This window comes from Quercus lobata, chromosome 8 (genome assembly GCF_001633185.2).
Source record: "Quercus lobata isolate SW786 chromosome 8, ValleyOak3.0 Primary Assembly, whole genome shotgun sequence".
Classification (NCBI taxonomy): Eukaryota; Viridiplantae; Streptophyta; class Magnoliopsida; order Fagales; family Fagaceae; genus Quercus; species Quercus lobata.
Window position 1 is genome coordinate 18691269 of NC_044911.1, and position 19094 is coordinate 18710362.

At 35.0% G+C, this 19094-nt stretch overlaps 3 protein-coding genes across 5 annotated transcripts; 2 read left to right on the forward strand and 1 right to left on the reverse strand.

The window, feature by feature from the left end:
* Nucleotides 1-87: 87 nt before the first annotated feature.
* On the forward strand, nucleotides 88-3985 carry LOC115957780. The gene is made up of 2 exons (XM_031076102.1): nucleotides 88-310; nucleotides 3402-3985. Exons 1-2 carry the CDS (start codon nucleotides 160-162, stop codon nucleotides 3698-3700), a joined length of 450 nt encoding a protein of 149 aa, XP_030931962.1. The 5' UTR covers nucleotides 88-159; the 3' UTR covers nucleotides 3701-3985.
* A 3140-nt stretch (nucleotides 3986-7125) lies between these two features.
* LOC115957868 lies at nucleotides 7126-11222 on the forward strand. Of its 2 annotated transcripts, none has more exons than XM_031076207.1 (4): nucleotides 7126-7423; nucleotides 8545-8615; nucleotides 9454-9543; nucleotides 10964-11222. In XM_031076207.1, the coding sequence occupies exons 1-4, from the start codon at nucleotides 7300-7302 to the stop codon at nucleotides 10982-10984; spliced, it is 306 nt and encodes a 101-aa protein (XP_030932067.1). In that variant the 5' UTR covers nucleotides 7126-7299; the 3' UTR covers nucleotides 10985-11222. The 2 variants fall into 2 exon arrangements, with proteins under 2 accessions (XP_030932067.1, XP_030932066.1); XM_031076206.1 differs by having other exon boundaries at nucleotides 7130-7423; nucleotides 10961-11222.
* Nucleotides 11223-12118: 896 nt separating this feature from the next.
* On the reverse strand, nucleotides 12119-17455 carry LOC115958619. Of its 2 annotated transcripts, none has more exons than XM_031077047.1 (7): nucleotides 16809-17455; nucleotides 16177-16254; nucleotides 15300-15334; nucleotides 15124-15179; nucleotides 13123-13218; nucleotides 12888-12969; nucleotides 12119-12376 (listed from the first exon to the last, which is right to left on the reverse strand). In XM_031077047.1, the coding sequence occupies exons 1-6, from the start codon at nucleotides 17232-17234 to the stop codon at nucleotides 12911-12913; spliced, it is 750 nt and encodes a 249-aa protein (XP_030932907.1). In that variant the 5' UTR covers nucleotides 17235-17455; the 3' UTR covers nucleotides 12119-12376; nucleotides 12888-12910. The 2 variants fall into 2 exon arrangements, with proteins under 2 accessions (XP_030932907.1, XP_030932905.1); XM_031077045.1 differs by having other exon boundaries at nucleotides 12119-12441; nucleotides 16809-17454.
* Nucleotides 17456-19094: the final 1639 nt, after the last annotated feature.

Sequence of the window (19094 nt, forward strand, 5' to 3'; positions counted from 1 at the left end):
TAAAAATAAAAATGAAAAAGAAAAAGGAAATAAAAAAGAAGACAAGTAGGCAATATATTATTACATTGATATGATACGACAGGAAAATGGAAATGCTCACAAAACCCATTACACTTTACAAAGTACACACCACGGTGTTTGAATCGGAACGAAAACAAAATGGCTGACGCCGTTAGAATTGACAGAATCCGTATGCTGAAAGAGCAAGCTACCAATCCTGATCGACGGGACAAGATCAACCGGATCCTAACTGACCTAGGCAAGTTCGCCGTTGATTCCGCCGTCAACGACTCTCTCAAAGCCGTTAACGGTTGGTCCCTTCTCTCTCTCTCTCTCTCTCTCTCTCTCTTTACGTTTATATTTGATTGTTTTTTAATTTTTATATAAGGTTTGAATTTGATTTGTTCAGTTCAGTGCTCCCATCGTTTAGACTTTGTTTGTACTTTGTACCTAGAGGTTGCTCAGAAAACATCATAAATGATACAACTTCAGCCATATCAAAATATAAGTGTGTGTTTTGCTGAGTCCCATATCGGAGAACATATTTGGTTTCAAATGATAGAATGTTAGTCATATCAAAATCTAATAAATGAGAGATGCGTGTGCAAATATAACCACCCACTAACACTCCTGGGAGTAGCAGTGGAATGCTGATATGGTTATTTTTGCGTGCATGTCTCTTAAGTATTGATGATTTTGATACAGCTGACATAGTATCATTTAATACTAAATACTTTTTTCCCACGTCAGGTGTTTACAAGGTCAAATTAGTACACGATGAATCCCAATTGTAACTTGACTGGTCATTTTAGGGTATACCCCAAATGTGCCCAGCCATACCTATCATCACAATGTATTCTTCTAAAAAAAGCTATAATATGTATGAAATGTTTTTTTTTTTTTTTTTTTTGAATATGCCTGGGTCATGTTTCCTGCCCCAAACCAGCAGCAGGTGGAGCAATGAACTTCCCCTTCCCTGAAGTACTCAATGGGGAGGATAAAACCCATCCTATTCGGATCAGGTCGGAGTGGGAACTCTTGGGGAGAAATTAAACTTCGATCCCTAGTTGGTTTTATTAGTTTAGATTTGTTGACTTTGGTGCTCTATTAGAAAGTGTGACTTGTTCTAAAATTGTTATGATTCTACTTTTTAATAGGTGTCATTTTTTTTGGGTGCTTTAAGCCTTAGAAAGCTAGAGGAGCTTGATACTGGAAGAATATACGATTCAAATTAGATTCACTGACGTAAAATTGAGTAAATTTCGTCATTTATTTATTTAACTTGTTTAGTGGTTGGGTTAGTCTTATAATGATACTATGCATTTCTTTCACTCTGCAATTTTTTGATAATTATATTGTTACAACAAGTGGGAGAAGACAGATTTGAACCCCGGTTCTTCTTATAAGGGAGACTAGGTTATGCCACTGAGCTACAAGGCTATTGGCTATTCACTGTACAATTTTTTGACCTCCTAGGAATTGGTTAAATTTGACACTAGTTTTGTTGTGTTCCATTGCTTTTTTGATTCTTTATTGAAAATTTTCAAACTCTCTAACAACGATCACCAATAAGACAATTTAAGATATAGAGATTTCCTTAAGCAAGCCATCAAAGGAAATCACCATGCCGCCAAATTGCAATAGTCCCAGCTAATTAAATATGTGTCAGTGATGATCTTCTGTAGCTCTATTATGTTTGATGTGGTGCATTTGGAGGGAGCTTAATAATCGCAAATTTGAAGATGTGGAGAGTTTGGGTAATTAGCTTTTGGCCTTGTTTATGGGCTCTTTGTTTGATTGGTCTCATGCTTGGGACTCACATCTGTGCTGGTGATGATCCATTGCTAGAAAGTAGCTACATCCAAGGATGAGAGAGACTGAGATAGAAATGGAAAGGGAGAGGTGGTGGTGAAAGGGGTTGAATAAAATAAAATGCGAGAAGGAGGCGAACTTCTAAGGAGGGAAATCGGAGGCATACATGTGTTGGTATGAACCTGTTCTAAAATCATATTCATATACAGAAAAATTAATGAATGGAACAGAGAATGAATAGAGAGTCCAATAGGGGTGTAGTTGAAAAAGTGGGCAGCTAAAATATAGAAGAAGTTAAAAAAAAGAGTAGGATTTTTAGCTACAATTTGGCTAAGAATTTACTCCGCCTGATGTGAATCCTTTGCCCCATAAACTTCTTTAGAGATGCATAAGCCTAATGATTTGCTATGAATTTCTGTAAAGTGCAAATTCCCAAGATGTTGGTATATCCCAGGCAATCTTTGATGGTTTCTCATTGAATATCTGCTTCTTTGCTGAAACTAGTTTTAAAATGCCAGTCTTATGCAGTAGTAATTCTTTAGTCATAGTCATCATCTCGAGAAATCCTGGGTTCCTTATGACATAACTTTTGAAAAATTATAAGATTCTGAAGCTCCTCTCAGACACTGCACATTGCATCGTTGAGTGATGCCCAATTTTTGTTAAACCTAAAAATGGGACATGCTGCAGCATTTCAAGCTTAGAACATAGCCTATCCCATACCCATATGGGTGACCTTCAAAACAATGAGAAGACTGCTACTTCTACATTAAAGGACAAGGTTTGGCTAGGCTACAACTAACAATAGGAAGATGACATGTGCAATGCACATGACTCGCTTAAAATGATTGTATACAATCACTTAAATGTGGTTTAGTAAGTCATGTGCATTGCATATGACGAGAACATATGTCATCTTTCCTATTATTAGTTGTAGCCAAACTTTGTCCTACATTAAATGCAGTTTTTTTTTTTTTTTTTACATGAAGCTGTTATTTTCTGTGTTTATTTGATGATATTGCTTTCTTTTCAGTTGCATTATTAAGAAGTTATTGACTATCCAAATGATAATGCTTGTTAGTGATTCCAAGGTGTCCATGTGTGAACCCATTATTTGACCAAGCGAAAGGTTTATGTCGTGAAACCTGATCAGCTGGAATAAATTTTATTGGGCTGTGTAGATTTCATACCTTTATGGCCTAATGGGTAGATTTCACTCTTTTCTTAGCATGGGTTATGGGTTCAACTTTGGAAAGTACACAATGCAAGATCACATCTTTTGATTAGACAACAGGTTGTCAACTTGGATATGCTAATGGTCCAAATCAAGTTGAACTTTACAATTATCATTTTGGTTCTTTTGTTCTTGTAGAGCTATGACTCCATCTTGGGTTATGTTTAGTTTAATGTCTGAGAGTCATTTTATTGAATTTGTAACTATCAATACTGTCTTTTGTAAATAGATCTTCTCTGTCATCTTGATTAACTGCATCTTTAGCTTTAAAATTAATAAGGATGTATATTGTCATACACCATTATTTCTGTTTCCCAACCTTTAAAATCTCTCTTCTCACACTTGAGTATTGCAGGTGGGAAGCAGGTGCATCAGATTGTGCAGGAAGGGTTCAAGCATCAACCTCCTTCACCCTCTTTAAATGATGAGAAGAAGTCTGAAGATCTTAAATTAGTAATGGAGGAGCTGCAAGCTGTGATGGAGGAAACGCAAGAAGACATGCATAAAGCAAAGCAAGGAAATAAGATATCAGCCAAATCTGTCAGTACATCAGAGAATCCAGAGCCTCAGAAGAAGACACCAAACGAAGGCAACAAGGAATTGCATCTTCCAAAAATGGATAAGAAAAGAGTTTTTATTCGTTCTCGGCTTTAAAATGGGACGAGTTTAACGACCTTGATGCCTGAAATATCGCAGATCATATTGTCGACATGTAATGGTAGTAGACTTAGAATAACATGTTGAGGATTTGTATATGCATTCTGCTCTACCTTATGCCTGAAATATTGCAAATTGTACTGTCAAAATGTAATGTAATAGAATCAGAATAATATGTTGAGGATCTGTATATGCATTCTGCTCTACCTTATGCCTGAAATATCACTAATTGTACTGTCAACATGTAATTGTAATAGAATCAGAATAATATGTTGAGGATTTGTGTTTATGCATTCTGCTCTATCAAGTGCTTGTTCAGTATAAGTTTGAATTGTTGATAACCTTGTGAATCAAAAATTCTAAAGACACTTTTGCACACACTTTACTACAAAAAGTTCACGTCTAAGTGGAGATTGGATTAATTTTCACAAGCTTTAGTGGGGTTCTTAAGTGTAAGTGATGTAATCTAATCATATATTAATAAATGTGGAAGTTGTGTTAAAGTGTGTGCAAAAATATGTATCTAATCAGGGACGAACCCAAGTGAACCCAAGTGGGGCCCAAGTATCCAACCAGGGACAGGCCCAGGAGGGCCTGGGCCACCCTTAGATCCTTTTTTTTTTTTTTTTTTTTTTTTTTTTAGTTATATATATATATTTTTTTGTAATTGGGCCACCTTTCAAAATCTTAGGCCCCTCTTCCCCTCAATAAGCCTAATTAGACTCACCCAAATGGCAACTATCCAATCCCAAAACTTAACAAAAACAATGAAAACATTCACAATGGTGATTGTATTTTAGTCAAAAAAAAAAAAAAAAAACTATTTTACCACCAAAGAACCAAAAAATTATATGTTATTGGAGAAATTAAAACTTTTTTTTTTCACAACTATAGTAAACTAGTATAAATACTAGTTGACTGTAGCAAATTGTTAAAAATAAAAGATAATATTTTATTAAGATTATCTTTTCCTTTAATTAAAAAACTCAAATTATCTCACTTCCTTTATTATTTTAATGAGTTGTTTATATTATTTCAAATGAAGCGATTAAAAAAAATAAAACATTTAATATTGGATATATTGTAAAGTGAGATAGTAAAATAGATAAAGTAGTTTTTTAAGGTACCAAAAGCTAAAATTTTAACACTGCCATTGTAAATGCTTTAACTTTAACAAAAAAGGAAATTATATATATATATATATATATACACATACTAGCCAGCCTAGCATTAAAGAAAAACATTATTTTGGTTTTGTTTCTATCTTTATTGATAAATGATTGCATCTAAATGTATTTAGAAGCAAAAATTTTGAGTATTTATAATTTTTAATACTATATGTACTTCTATTTGTTGTTTTTTTTTTTTTTTACTCTGGCCCCCATTAGCTTAAAATTCTGGGTCCATCCCTGTATCCAATTGTACATAGAAGAACTCTCTTGTGAATTCACTTGCCTCTCTTACAAGTGTGTTTGTGCATTTTGCAATACCTTGGATGTACATACGTTTTGTTGTTCAGATAATATCTGAACTGTTTGGCAAAACTCAACTACAAGACTCCTCATATATTCAAAGCTAAAATATGGAACATATGAATTCAGGCACTCGTTTCCAATCTTGTTGCATGGTACTGTGTTCAAAAAAAGAAGTGGATTCTGTATTAGTCTATCCAACACAGAACACTATATTGCTGTGTTCACGACTCAGGTTGTAGACTTTATTGTCTATTTAAATCATCCTGATGTTTCTCTATTCTTGGTTTATTTTATGATGATTTAGGTGTTATTAATGGTTAGAGCTATGTACAAAATAGTGTTCACTCCTTGAGAAATAGGTCTATTTACTTTATACCTTTAAGCCAAGAGATTAATAGGTTTTTTTTTTTTTTTTTTTGGTAAGTTGGATTTGAACTTAAGTATTTTTTTTGACAATAAGATATTTTATCAATAAAACTAATTAAAACTCAATCATTACTAGTTTTTAATGAAAGTTTATTTTTCTAACAAAGAAAAACATCCATGTGCGACCCCTGATGCATGGGTTAGTGTTCGTATTCGATAATTAAATGAATCAAACCTTGATATATAAAATTTTTTAAAACTCAATTCAACTTAAATATGAAAAATAAATAAATAAATAGACATTCTTGGACTTGCACTCAATTCGTTTATGATCTTTTATTTTTTATTTTTTTTAAATCATCCCTAAGCTGTTGTTTTCCAAACATATTTTCTATAAAATTAGTAAAAAAAATATCTTTTGTTAATAAACCATTTTAGAAAGTATTGATACCACTTTTTTAGGCAAAAATGGGTAATTACCCATAAAAATGAAACTATTCAGTTAGTTAGCTCGGTTTTGAAAGTAATTGGGAAACTAGCAACTCGAGCCTTAGAGGCTCGATTTTGGGCTCTAAATCGAGTTTTTAAGGCTCGATTTTCATGAGTCGTTCGCATCTGATCTGGCAAATTTTCCAGATGGTGTCTGAATGTAAATCGAGTCTCTGAGACTCGATTTACATATAAAATCAAAACAAAAACCATTGCAACTTGTTCATCAGAGAAGAAAGAAAAAAAAAAAATCCAGAAACAGTCGGCAGGTCGCGGTGCGACCTGGGTCGCGCGGTGCGACCTGGGTCGCGCGCTGCGACCTGGGTCGCGCGGTGCGACCTGGGTCGCGCGGTGCGACCTGGGTCGCGCGCTGCGACCTGGGTCGCGCGGTGCGACCTGGGTCGCGCGCTGCGACCTGGGTCGCGCGCGGCGACCGGGGTCGCGCGCTGCGACCGGGGTCGCGCGCGGCGACCTGGGTCGCGCGGTGCGACCTGGGTCGCGCGGTGCGACCTGGGTTGCGCGGCGACCTGGTCGCGCGCGGCCTGGGCCGGGTCGCCGGCCTGGATCTGTCGCGCGCGGCCTGGATCGGCTTGAGCTGATCTCCATTCCTTCTTCTTCTTCTTCTCTTTCTTTTTTTTTTTTCTTTCTTTCTGCGTTTTTTCCGCTGATTCTGCATTTGGGGTTGCATTTTTGGTTATTAATATTTTATTTTTGGGTTAGAAATCGAGTCTTAGAGACTCGATTTCCATGTAGACGCCACCTGGACAAAGTGCCAGATCAGAGAGAAATAATGTATGAAAATCGAGCTTCAGAGGGTCGATTTAGGAGCTCAAAATCGAGTCTTTGACTCTCGAGTTGCTAAAAATATATATAGTTTGTAACCGGACCCTATTAACTAATTAGTTTGTTTTCTATGGATATTTACCCATTTTCGCCAATAAATAAATAAAATAAAATAAACACTTAGACATAGGCTTGGACGCTTGTGTAGTTGGTACATCTTTAGCTCTTCCCAAAAAGAGAACATAAAAGCCCAAGGGCAATTTCAGTCATTTGGAAAAACAATTTCCTCCTTTTTTCCTTTTGTTTTGTTTTGTTATTTTTTACCGTATTACACTCAAACTCAACAGTCAAGTGTCAACACAACTCACTTTCTCTCAACTTCCACACACAGCACAGATACACACACTGAGTCAGTGTCTGGAACAATCTAACAAAGACTACACAAAAGGCAAAACAAAACTAAAGAACACCGAACATCTTCTTATGGCGGCGTGGACAGGCGCGGCTCGCCAAGCCGTGAATCTCGCTCGGCTTTCCTCCCCAAAAACGCCTTCAACTGCTCAGGCCGCCTCCCTCATCCATCGGCGTGGTCTCGCCAGTGGTGGCGGTAATCTCTCATTCATTCCTTTTTACTTTCTTTACTCCTTGTTTGGTTGCTGAGAAAAAAAAAAATAAAGAATGTAAATTTTCTTAAAACTAGTTCAGACTTTGGTATATCATTTCATTCGTGTACTTGGGTTTTGTTTGGTTCTTACGTTTGTGTGTGATGGAATGTTTGTCTGAGAAACTTTCGTTTGGGCTTTTGAGTTGTTGAATGTGACCCTTGTGGTATTCAATTATGCGCTTTAAAATGCTCAATGCTCAAAGTCCCAAGGATTAAGCTCTTTGCTTGGCCGAAGCAAAAGCTGGTTTTATAAAACATGCATATGGTGCTTTTTGATTAAGCACAAAGCACACCTAGGTGGGCTTTTTTATTTCTGCTTCAAAATATAAGAATCTTTGAAATCAATCTTGAAGAGACTGACATGAGCCATTGATACACACACACACAAACACACACACACACACACATATATATAAAAGGTGTTGTATGCACATACAATTTTTTGTTCACATATCAAATGGAATGAACAGGGATAATTTACTATTCTTATGATTTTTTTATCTTTGTGTTTTAACCATATTCTTAATCATAGCTATTACCGTTATATGTTTTTATAAAGCGTAAAAGATTTATATATAATGTTATGTTCAAACTTCATATGACTAGATTATTATTGACAATTGTTTTCAAATTTGCAATATAAAAATATTAAGAAATTGAATTAACTTTTGTGTCATTGAACCAACCATTTGAGCTTAAAGGCAACACATATTCTTATTTTAAATTTAATAACTTTTTTAAAAAAAAAAAATTATAAGTTATGAATCTTGCATTGTTTCGTAGTAAGCAGATGCACAATTTGTGTATTTGACGTACTTCCTCTATTAAAAGGTCATGCATAGTGTGCACAAAACTCCTATTTTTGTGAGATTTGGAAGAGGTGATTGAATAAAATTATTGTACTTATTATAAAAATATGTACTGAATCCTGCTTTCAAAGGTTATTTTATATTTTATATTTCAAAAATGTATGCTTTATTTTAGTCATGTTCACGCTTGTGCTTTGTTCTTTGCATTTAGGCTCAATGCTTTTACAAACAATATTTAGTTTGAGCATATTGCAGATCATCATGGACCTCCAAAGGTGAACTTTTGGCAAGACCCATTGAGCCCATCTAAATGGAAAGAAGAACATGTAAGTCCTTTTCTTTTTTGGAATTTTTTACAATGTGTGTTCTTCTTATGATGGGATTGCTTGCTGACCCAGTGAGATTAAGATTATACATTACTTTTTCATGGTGCTGGAGAAGTAACCATGTATCATATGTATGTCACTAGACACTTAGTTGTGGTTCTATTGAAAATAAAAGTTTTTTTTTTTTTTAAAGTAATGTTATGCACCATTACTTACTAAAACAAAAATGCTATACATATTGTAATGGTTGGTTACCTTTTTTTTATTCATTTTTTAATATGTTATGGTTGAGCTCTACCTCAAACGGCACATCTTCTCGCATCCGAACGGGGTGGTTGGAGGTTAAGGGCGGGCTTCTAGAAAAAAAGGAGTTCGTATGCAAATTATCAATTAAAAAAAGAATGAGTTATCTCTCCTCTATATTTTGACTTCTCATAAGAAAGAGAATCATCTCTTCTACATTTTGTGTTCATAACTATGTTGGTCATTGGAAAGACTTGTGACATAACTGAGAGCCACTCTGATTTCTGGGACTAAATTACTGATGCTAGTCTGTCTTAAGCATTTAGGGGGGAGAGATGTCCTGGATCCTTTTAGCCTCCAAGAAAAGAATGCTTTTCAGTTTTAATAATAATGGGTGTAGTACAAATTTGAGCTTGGGATCAAGGGAGAATGTAGTGAGAGAGGATATATATTCAACTATGAAATGAATTAGAAAATGGGATCATTTCAGTAAGAGTCTTACTACAGAGGGTCAAGCTGATTGAAGAATTACTTTGTTTATTGTTAATGAAATGTTTCACCAAGTTTTTTTTTTAAAAAAAAATACCTTTTGCAGTTTGTGATTGCCTCTTTGACTGGATGGGGGTTACTTTTCTATGGAGGTTACAAATTTTTCACTAAAGGCAAAAACGGCAAGAAGGAAGAGGTATTGTGCTCTACCTTTTGATTTATGACCTTTGTTTGTTTCATATTTATGGTATGATTTTGCTTATCACATTATCCTTTCTAATCAAAAATGAATTTTGTAGCAAATGAACGAAAATATTGTTACATTAGTTGTTCATACTTTGCAACTAATGTAGAAAAATTTAACTTTAGGGATTTTCTGGGCACCTGTAGGTTAAAAAACAAGGTGCTCTACCATGTGAGTTAGTAATTTTGGTCTGGTTCAGATTTACAAATGAGTGCTCTTAGATGTCCCAAAGATAAAGGGTGTTTATATATATATATATATATATATATATGTATGTATGTATGTATGTATGTATGTATGTCATAATAATCATACTCATGAAGTTTTTGGTTTGCTCTATCTTCCTGGCTCTGATGGGGCACATCATGAATCGCAAATTTTGATTTTTGTAATCCTAATTTGTTTTTCTGTTAATATGTGTTTGTATGCGGATATCTTTTCTATGTGAATGTGTATGTATGTATTGATGCTGTTAATGAATTAGAATTATATAATAATAACGTGACAGGATTTTTAGATCAGATCCCTTACTTGAGATAGGAGCAAACTTTATTTAGTGTTTGCAAATTCCTAAGTTAATGCCACATATAAATGCTTGCTGACGTTGATGGCCCTCTTCCTTTATTGGGGGAGCTCCTCCATCAACAAGTGGTCTCATATTTCATCACCTCGTGGAGTAGCGTTGCTGCTATTTCCTCTTGGGACTGGCCATGAGACTTACAATGATTTTGTTTTCTGAAATTATAAATTTAAAAAAAAAAAAAAAAAAAAAAAGAACTTTGTTAGGGATGTTGGGAGATTTTTGTTAACTTTATTCCTTTAATCCAAATTTCCAGGATGAAGTTTTAGTTTCCTTGTATCCAACTTTTTTCCTTTTGATACTCTGTATTCTAGTATGATAAGCAACCAAGATAAAATTACCCTGCGTACAGTGTAACTTTTTTTATCCTCATCAACATTCTGGAGCATTTTTAGCTTCAATGTCACATTGTCACCCTCAATAGATTTATGTGTTGGGGTTAAATATTCTTAATTCTCAAATTTATCTTCTGCCTAGACCTTCTTTGCATAACAAGTTTAGGAGCTCAATCTGGAGCTTAAAACTTAGCCATAATAAAAGATTATTTGTTTGTTAAGATTATCATGGATTTCATGATTGTTTATGCATTCCACCAATTTGATTAACTAGGGCATTTAGCACTTGCTATACAGGTTTCATTCCTTATACAATGTGTATTTTTTAATGGTATTTTTCATGAACCACAAACACTTGTTTAGCTGTTCATTTTTTTCCTGGACAATTTTATGCGTCTTAAAAATCAACGTTTTTTATTTTGTGTTGACTCTGACTTACCATGCCTGTTTGCAGAAGGTTGAAGAACCATCACACTAGATTTTCTATGGCAGTTCTGCATGCAAATAAAATCCTTGCTTGGCTTAACGATCTCTTGAATGAGGATGTTTGGCCTTGTTGTGTAATGAGACATGCTTGTTTTGAGTTCTGCTTTAGTTGTACATGAATACTAAAAATAATGGATTTTGAATGCTAGCACCCTCTCTCTCTCTCTCTCTCACATATGGTCGTTTAGATACTATGATTCATCTAATACACCTTTTCTTGAGTTCTATCACTGGACCACAGGAATTTTTGTAGATTGATGCATTTTTAGACCTTCATATTCAAGAAGATTTATTATGTTTAAGATTTGGGAGATGTGCTCAACTCGTACAATTTGGGCCCAGCGGAGGAAAGTAAATGTGGAAAATAAAAAGGTTATGAAGGCAAAATTCCACAAAATCTAATATAATGGACGCATTCACAATGCCAAAATCAATTGATTTCACAACACAACCAGAATTCATTGAAAGTTCAAGGTTGCAGTTTCCGATTTGACATGTTCCAATGGGTTCTTCATTGGTCAGTGGTCACAGAGGGTGACTTCTGAGACGCAAAACAATTTATGCCCTTTATTTTAGTCGAGTTTGAAAATATTTTTCTTTTTCCAAAAAGAAGTTTGAAAATACTTTTAGGCTGACCAACATTAAAGTTTGAAAATATTTTTAGGTTGACCGACATTTTCGACCGAATCAAATATAGATCAGGGAAAATTGTCTGGAAAACATTTATGTTGAAACAAACTCAACCTTCTTAGTGAAAGTTCAAAAGAGAATTATGATATACCAACTCTACTAGGTGTGGAAGTCCACCCTGATCATCCTATGATGAAAAAAGAAAAGAAAAGAAAAAAAACCAACTCTTAGCCCACCCAAATTTGGATCACCCCGGATTAGTCCACCCTGAATCCCTGATCATCCATGACAAAGGATGGCCCATTTTTCAACAAATGACTTGTAAGTTGTAACAATTATTTTTTCCACCGAAGATGCCTAGAACAGAATTTTTACCAAAACAACATGCATGACCACTTATAAAGAGCAAATACATTTCTAATGAAAGATATTAGCACATGCCTTGCACGTTGTCATTCTAGTTAAGAGAGTTTCTTCAAGCAAGTGTGAGTTAGCATTGGGTGGAAGTGAGACAATTTACTTCAAGCTCGTCTGAGAGTCCGTCTATTAAGTAAACAATAACACAGCCTTTTTACAATTCTACTAGTTTCTATCTCAACAAACTTGTTACAATAAATGATTTACAAAAAAATATAACACAAGAAACATCAATGTCAAAACTTATATTACAGTTTGCGATGTCACTTAGCTAACCGTTCCTCCCTAGTATTGTTGGCCCCTGTTCATTCAGGTTGTCTCCAGTTCACTATAATACCTGCGTAAGAGGCCCCGACATGGAATTTCTGAAGAGTTATCTTGAAGGGCAAGGAGTAATGTCCGCTGGCGTTAAAAAATAAATAAATAAATCTTTTCGTTCTTGAAATATATCCCAGAGCTAGGCTCTGTGTTCATCCTTAAAATTAAAAAATGTTTAACATTTTGTCATTCTGTCCACTCCTATTAAGTTTCAAGGACAAAGATAAAACTTGGATGATATGTCAAAGACAACAATAGAACCTCAACTTTTTCTTTTTTTGTTTTGTTCCTAAAATATAGTTTAAGTCCTATTTTAATTTTTAAAATATCAATTCTATTAGACATGCTGACACAAATCAAAACAAAGTGGACTTAAAGACAAAATAGGTGACAGTATAAAATTTTCCAAGATGAAAATAGAACCCTTTTTTTTCAAACAAGGCAACCAAGAATATTTCTACAAAGCCTATATCATCATCACATTAAATCAATAATTTGAAAAGACCATCACAAGGATCTTTACTGCATACCAGGCTATAATGGCTATGAGGCCTCAGTCTGCATCTTTTATTTCTGCTTCAACATCAACAACTGCTTTAGAAGAATCTTTTCCTGGAAAAGACACATGTTCAGGAATATAAATATACAGGTGCTGATAACCATAAAATGCAGTATTATTATAAAAATATAAGAACATATAAAACTTACATATTTGATTGCATAAATCCTCAATGAAAAAAAAGCAGCAAGCTTCGTAGAGAATACCTTTCTTGGAACGGGAAAAATCATTGAAAGCCTGCCCAAATGTTGTAGATTCGTTGGAGAACTGCACAGAGTCCCTTACAAACTTATCGTCCACCACTGAAAATAAAGCCAACTGTCAAAATGAGAAAAATGAAGACATACATACATATACTATAAGTTACCAGAACAAATTTATTCGAATCTATGAGAGACAAATGAATTGCAACAACTAGGATGTTGGCTAGAAAATCCATAACACAGCTAAATAGAGCCATTGATAAGACTTGTTAGGATTTTAGTGTCATTCACTTCCATGACTTTGGTAGTAATCAAATTTCAAGTGGGTGTAATTCGATTATGGTAAAAAGTCTATTATAAGCTGTCTTGAAGCTGCCTGAAGAAGTTCATTTGGAGAATTTCTTGTGAGCAAAGGTATGGATCTTGCTCAAGCGAATGAGGTAACTTGCTCAATAAAGAGATAATCTCGCTTGAATGAAATGATAAAATGAACCCGAGACTTCGCCCGTTCCTTGCTTAAGGCTCACTTAAGCAAAAATGCCCAAATTCATTTCCCTGGTTCTGTTTTGACTTTTGACCTAGTTTTGTGCCATCTCTTAAACCTTAAATTTGCACCTATATAAAGCTACATTTGCATGCTTCTTCCAGTGAGTAGAGGCAGCCACACTGTTATGGAGAGAATACTTTGTGCCTCTTTTCAATTAAGTCAAACTACAAAAACCTTAGTTGTTTACTCACTCATCTAGTGAGCTAAAGAGTGCTCGAGAGATTGAAACCACTTGGTTCTTTTCCCAATAAGGATCACTGCAGAAAAAATTTCAACGAGGTTCTTTGGAGAGCCAGGGGTTCTAGTTTGTGTGGATGAGGAGTTTGTGGAGGAGATTTGTTGAGGAAGATTCCAAAGGTTCTAGGCTAGAAAAGCAAGCAAGGTGTTTGCAGAGGTGGCAATAGAGAGTCTAGCTATAGAAAGGTTTTCTAAGTAGACTATTGTAACTATTTTTTCTTAGTGAATTTTATAAAGATTGGGTTCCCAAAGTTGTTTTTCCATCAAAGACGTTCTTATTTGGTTTTCCACTTCGTTACCAAATCTTGTGTCATGCTTTTATTTGCTTTCATATTTATTTATTGCTTATAGATTTGGTATTGATATCTGTGGTGAAATTGTACTACCTTGTGGATTACTTAATATGCGATTGAACAATAAATCCATAATTCCACCGTATTAATCACAAAAGGGTCTAAATAGATTTTTTAGATATCTTAACTGTTGTTGATCATCTTCATATATCAATAAAGGACTTTTTTTTGTCTAAAAGAAGAATATTTCAGGGCTCTGTGTTTGATGCATCTTTAGAGCTTCCCTAGTTTGTTCCAGTTTTGGACCACCTTGAAATTTTATACAACACAATGATCAGTGCAAAATCCTTTCTATCCATAGGCAGAGAGGTAAGGGGAGAAAAAGGAACGGGGTGAGAGCCAGAGAAGTGGAATTAGTTTGAATCACTTTCAAGTGCACTGGAAGTTGATCAACAAACCAAATGGAGCACAACAAAATAGTGTCAACTAACTCCCTTCTGATCACATCATTATGTATGAGTATGACAATATTGGTCTATATTACATATAATGACATATGGATAACATAAAAACAGAAAATCAAGGTTACATGATCTGGATTTAAAAAATATGTAAATTAAAATAATAATAATAATAATAATAATAATAATAAAAGATAACAACAAAGTCAGCTGACTAAGTTTGTCAAAGCTGCAACTAGGAATGAAAGGACAATTTTCAATATCAAACAGTAAAATACAAATGTTCCACTTGACAACTCTAAAGCCTTGCTAAAAGTTAAAGCTCAATGATTATACACAACTAACGACCAACTTAGTGAAATTTTGCCAAATTATGATTAGAAGTATCACTGCAAGTTAAATGCCTACACCCTACTATGGGAACAAATTGATAAAAGGAATTCAGGAAATTCATATTTAACTTTACCAGAGAAAGGTTGAGTGCAGAAGGGGCAAAACTGTAAATCATCGTTTAGGGAGGATCTGCAATGGATAACATTACTGTAATGTCAGACAACTCATATGGCAGTGTCATCAACAATAGTGCAAAACCAAGTCTCTGCAAGCTAGTTTGACATCATTAAATGTCTCAACAACTCTTACTTGAAAACTTGAAAATCATTTCCACAGTTTGGGCACTGCAAATATACCACAAAAAAAAGGGGGAAAATAAATCAAAGTCATGAGATGGAAGAAGAATAATTATTCCTTTACCTTCTAAAAATATCCACAGGAAATTGTTTGTAAAATATTAGATGAAAAGTAACTACATATTCCACATTGTAAGAACATATAATTTTTTTTTTTTTTTTTTTTTGTATTCAGTAAATAGGTCATTATTTATTTTTAACACAATTTCTGATATGGAAAGAAAGGTTTGAGCATCAAACATTTGGTTCATGCTAGACATCATCCATAGAGAAACAAAATTAACCAGCACTGCATCCTGTTTATCCAGCTAGATCATCCAGTCAATGGTACAACTATTATATAGAAATTAGAAATCCTGATCATCTAACTAATACATATGCTATTCATTTCCAAACAAAACAAATCAAACAAAGCTGATGAACAAACAGTCAATCCTCCATGTGTTTAGGATCTCTAATGAATAGAAGCCCCTGATGAATTAAGCAGGGTAAACTTAGTTTATTCAATAGGGGTGATGACTTGTCAGTTGCCACATAATTAATTAATCCCGTAGTATATAACCATCCACTCATATGCATATTTATACAACATGCTAAGGCCTTAATGATAAATTTGAACACAGCTCGACCAACAGTTGTAAAAAATAATCTCCAGTACTTGAACCAATGTTATGAGTTACAGGTTCACGAACTATGAAAGAAAAAAATTAAGTAACAATTTTGAGTTACAATTTTATGAAGATAATAACTGCTTTGTACAACTCATAAATAGCCAGTTGAAGAAACCAAATATTTTCAAGAAAGGAAGTAGCAGAAAATTGAAGCCTCACAGTGCCTTGAACTATATCCCGTCCAGCCCACCAGAGAAAAGCACCCAAGCCAACGATTGGTACAAGCACTGCAAAGAGCTGTTTGTGAAAATGCATCAGCTAATTAGATTTAACCACATATACTGATGTCACAGTCAACATGAATCTATAAAGTGGCCTTGCAACACAGTTATTCTATTAGATTCATACAAGTAGAGAATACAGTCAATACACACACACACACACACACACACACACACCCCAAAATCTACCAGGTGTAAGAAGCTGGGAAAAAAGTAGGTAATTCTTGATGAATAGACAATCATGTACAACAACATAATAGAACAGACAACTCATACTTCACATAATTCCATGAACTGGAAAAGTCAAGTCGGGTATAGAGACTTATTATTAAACAATTGCAACAAAGAATAATAAATTGAACAAACACCAACAACAACATCAGGATCAGGATATAGAGCAAACCATCACACTATGGAACGCTAAAAAAACTAAATGAGTGAATAGGATGCTATAAAGGAATCCATATATCAGTTGAATAAATTGTACACAGCACACTCATATTTTAGTTGAACTAAATCTACCCACACACACACATATAGAAAGAGAGAAAGAGAGAAAGAGAGTAATACCCAAACGGATACAATTGCATCCAGAACCCAACCAAGCTGGCCAGTAAATGAAAGATAAGTCAGTCCAATAGCCAAAGCAAGATTACCCAGAAGTCTAGCAGTGGCACCATCATCTCTCCCACCTCCACCACCACCACCACCACCATTAAACCCAAACCCCTGATTAAACCTCACCACAACCACTCTTTTCTTCCTCTTCCACCCTTCCTCTCTCACCAAAATCCCATCCCCACACTTACTCCCACCCAACAAAGACCACCTCTCCTCATAAGCCTTCAACTTGAACCTGTTGTCATGCAAAGAACCAAGCTTTGCTCTTGATAGAGAGTAACAATTACTGGGTTTTTTCTTGCGTATCTCATACTTCAGTAAAGATTCAAACTTGAAGGCTGAAATATTAAGAGAGATTTGCAAAAGGGATGTCATGGCAAAATATCCAAAAATATATGTTAACCATAAAAACTATATCACTGGTTTTGGATTGCGTAGACTATTGGGAATTTCATTGTGGCTTAAAATGGAATAGAGTTTTTTTTGTCAGCCTTTATTTCCTTTGGTAACGCTTGTACATTCTAGTCTCTAGAGACACAGTTACCTCTCAGTCTCACTCTCTGTCTCTCTCTGGACAAATGCATTAGTATTATCCTCTGTGAAGGTAGCACGTGTGATTCAAGTGGCCAGTTTGTAGTTTGGATGAGATGATTTGTTCAATTTTTCTCTCCAATTAAACGACTAACGTTTAGGCAGAACGACAAATAAATGGGTCCCATAACCCATTCCCAAGATGTTTAGGGTCGGATCCAAAATTGTAAATAGCTTTAATATTTTTTATCCAAAACTATGAGTAAATGTGGATCATTTAAAGGTAATAAAATGTTCATAAGAACTCTTTATCTCTTAAAGGATCAATACATGCAGGACCTAAATAGGAATGAGTCACTAAATATGGCAAACGGGCAAGTCAGTTTGGGTTACGGGTCGGTTCAATCAAGTTGCGGGTCAAACGGATTAAGAGTAAGAGAAATAAGAGAGAAATGAAGACGATAGTGAGAATTTTAAAAAAGATGAGTGTTTTGTAAATTCGTAATAAGAAGTTTATTTAAAAAAGATGGAATTATAGGACTTGCAAGAGGACAAAATCACATATAGAGACTAGAGTGACACTAGTGTGTGTGATGCATATCAAAACTTTTTTAATGCCAAAGTTAGCACTTTTAATAAATATATGGAGTGTGTTTGGGAATTTCATACCTTGGCATGAGCAATACCTCCTCGTTTTGCCTCACGAGGGTTTTCCCCGCCCCGCAAAGGTCGTGGGGCGCGGATGGGGCGAGATTTAGCCCCGCACTATGGGGCGAGGGGAGAATTGGTTTAGACTTTTTAGACTCAACTCGCCCCGCCCTGCGGCCCCCGCCCCACCCAATCCCTACCTTGCATTGATAAGGGTTAAATTGTAAAATTTTCATACCCTAAAACTCTACTATTTAAACAAACATATCATCAACTTATTTTATTTTACCCAACAAGGATTTCTGCCTCTCTTTTTTTCTCTAGCAATGTTGGAAATAAGGTACCAATTTTAACATTTTCTTTTGTTTTTATTATAAATAAATTTATATACTATTAAATCATTGATTTTGTATAATGAGATTTTTGTTTTTATTGTGATATTGTCTTGTTAAACACTTTAATGATATTATTTAATTTTTGCTAAAAATTAGTTTGATTTGATGGGATAAATTTATTTTTAATTTTAAGTATATTTTTATTAATGAAACAGGTTTTATTAAAAATAATTGCAATAGTTGTGGGCAAATTAACAAGAAGTAGAGTTTTACGGGGTGGGGTAGGTCTTTGCGGGGCTCCAAGGGACGGGGATGGGGCAAGAAATTTTTTCCCATCATGCAGGGCTGGGTGGGGCGGGAATGGGGTAAGACAAAACCATGCGGGGCGGTAGTGAAGACCTCATCCTTCGAACCCGTCTCACCCCATTGCCATCCCTAATCTCCTGATTTGGGTCATGGGGTGTGTAGAGGCAACAGTTTAGGGCAAATATGTTGAGTCATGCGTTGACCATTAATGGGATCACAACTATCGCACACACACTCTAGTAATGTTGCTTTATTTGGAAATGAATTGTCTGATATGAACAACACTATATTTATAAATTATTTATACACACACTTGGAAGAGGCAAAATCCCTCTTTGTCCCATTCCTATTCAGGAGAGGAAAAACTAATGCAAAACAAAGAAGAGCTGATCAAATTGGATTGGGATCTATAAAC

What these genes read in the sequence shown, in the direction of transcription:
- LOC115957780 (XM_031076102.1), top strand. Translation starts at nt 160, where the DNA reads ATGGCTGACGCCGTTAGAATTGACAGAATCCGTATGCTGAAAGAGCAA. An exon ending in CTCTCTCAAAGCCGTTAACG is followed by an intron (nt 311 to 3,401) that starts GTTGGTCCCTTC and finishes TGAGTATTGCAG; the next exon opens with GTGGGAAGCAGGTGCATCAG.
- LOC115957868 (XM_031076206.1), top strand. Translation starts at nt 7,300, where the DNA reads ATGGCGGCGTGGACAGGCGCGGCTCGCCAAGCCGTGAATCTCGCTCGG. An exon ending in TGGTCTCGCCAGTGGTGGCG is followed by an intron (nt 7,424 to 8,544) that starts GTAATCTCTCAT and finishes AGCATATTGCAG; the next exon opens with ATCATCATGGACCTCCAAAG. An exon ending in AAAACGGCAAGAAGGAAGAG is followed by an intron (nt 9,544 to 10,960) that starts GTATTGTGCTCT and finishes GCCTGTTTGCAG; the next exon opens with AAGGTTGAAGAACCATCACA.
- LOC115958619 (XM_031077047.1), bottom strand. Translation starts at nt 17,234, where the DNA reads ATGACATCCCTTTTGCAAATCTCTCTTAATATTTCAGCCTTCAAGTTT. An exon ending in GGGATATAGTTCAAGGCACT is followed by an intron (nt 15,335 to 16,176) that starts GTGAGGCTTCAA and finishes GTATATTTGCAG; the next exon opens with TGCCCAAACTGTGGAAATGA. An exon ending in AATGATTTTCAAGTTTTCAA is followed by an intron (nt 15,180 to 15,299) that starts GTAAGAGTTGTT and finishes TATCCATTGCAG; the next exon opens with ATCCTCCCTAAACGATGATT.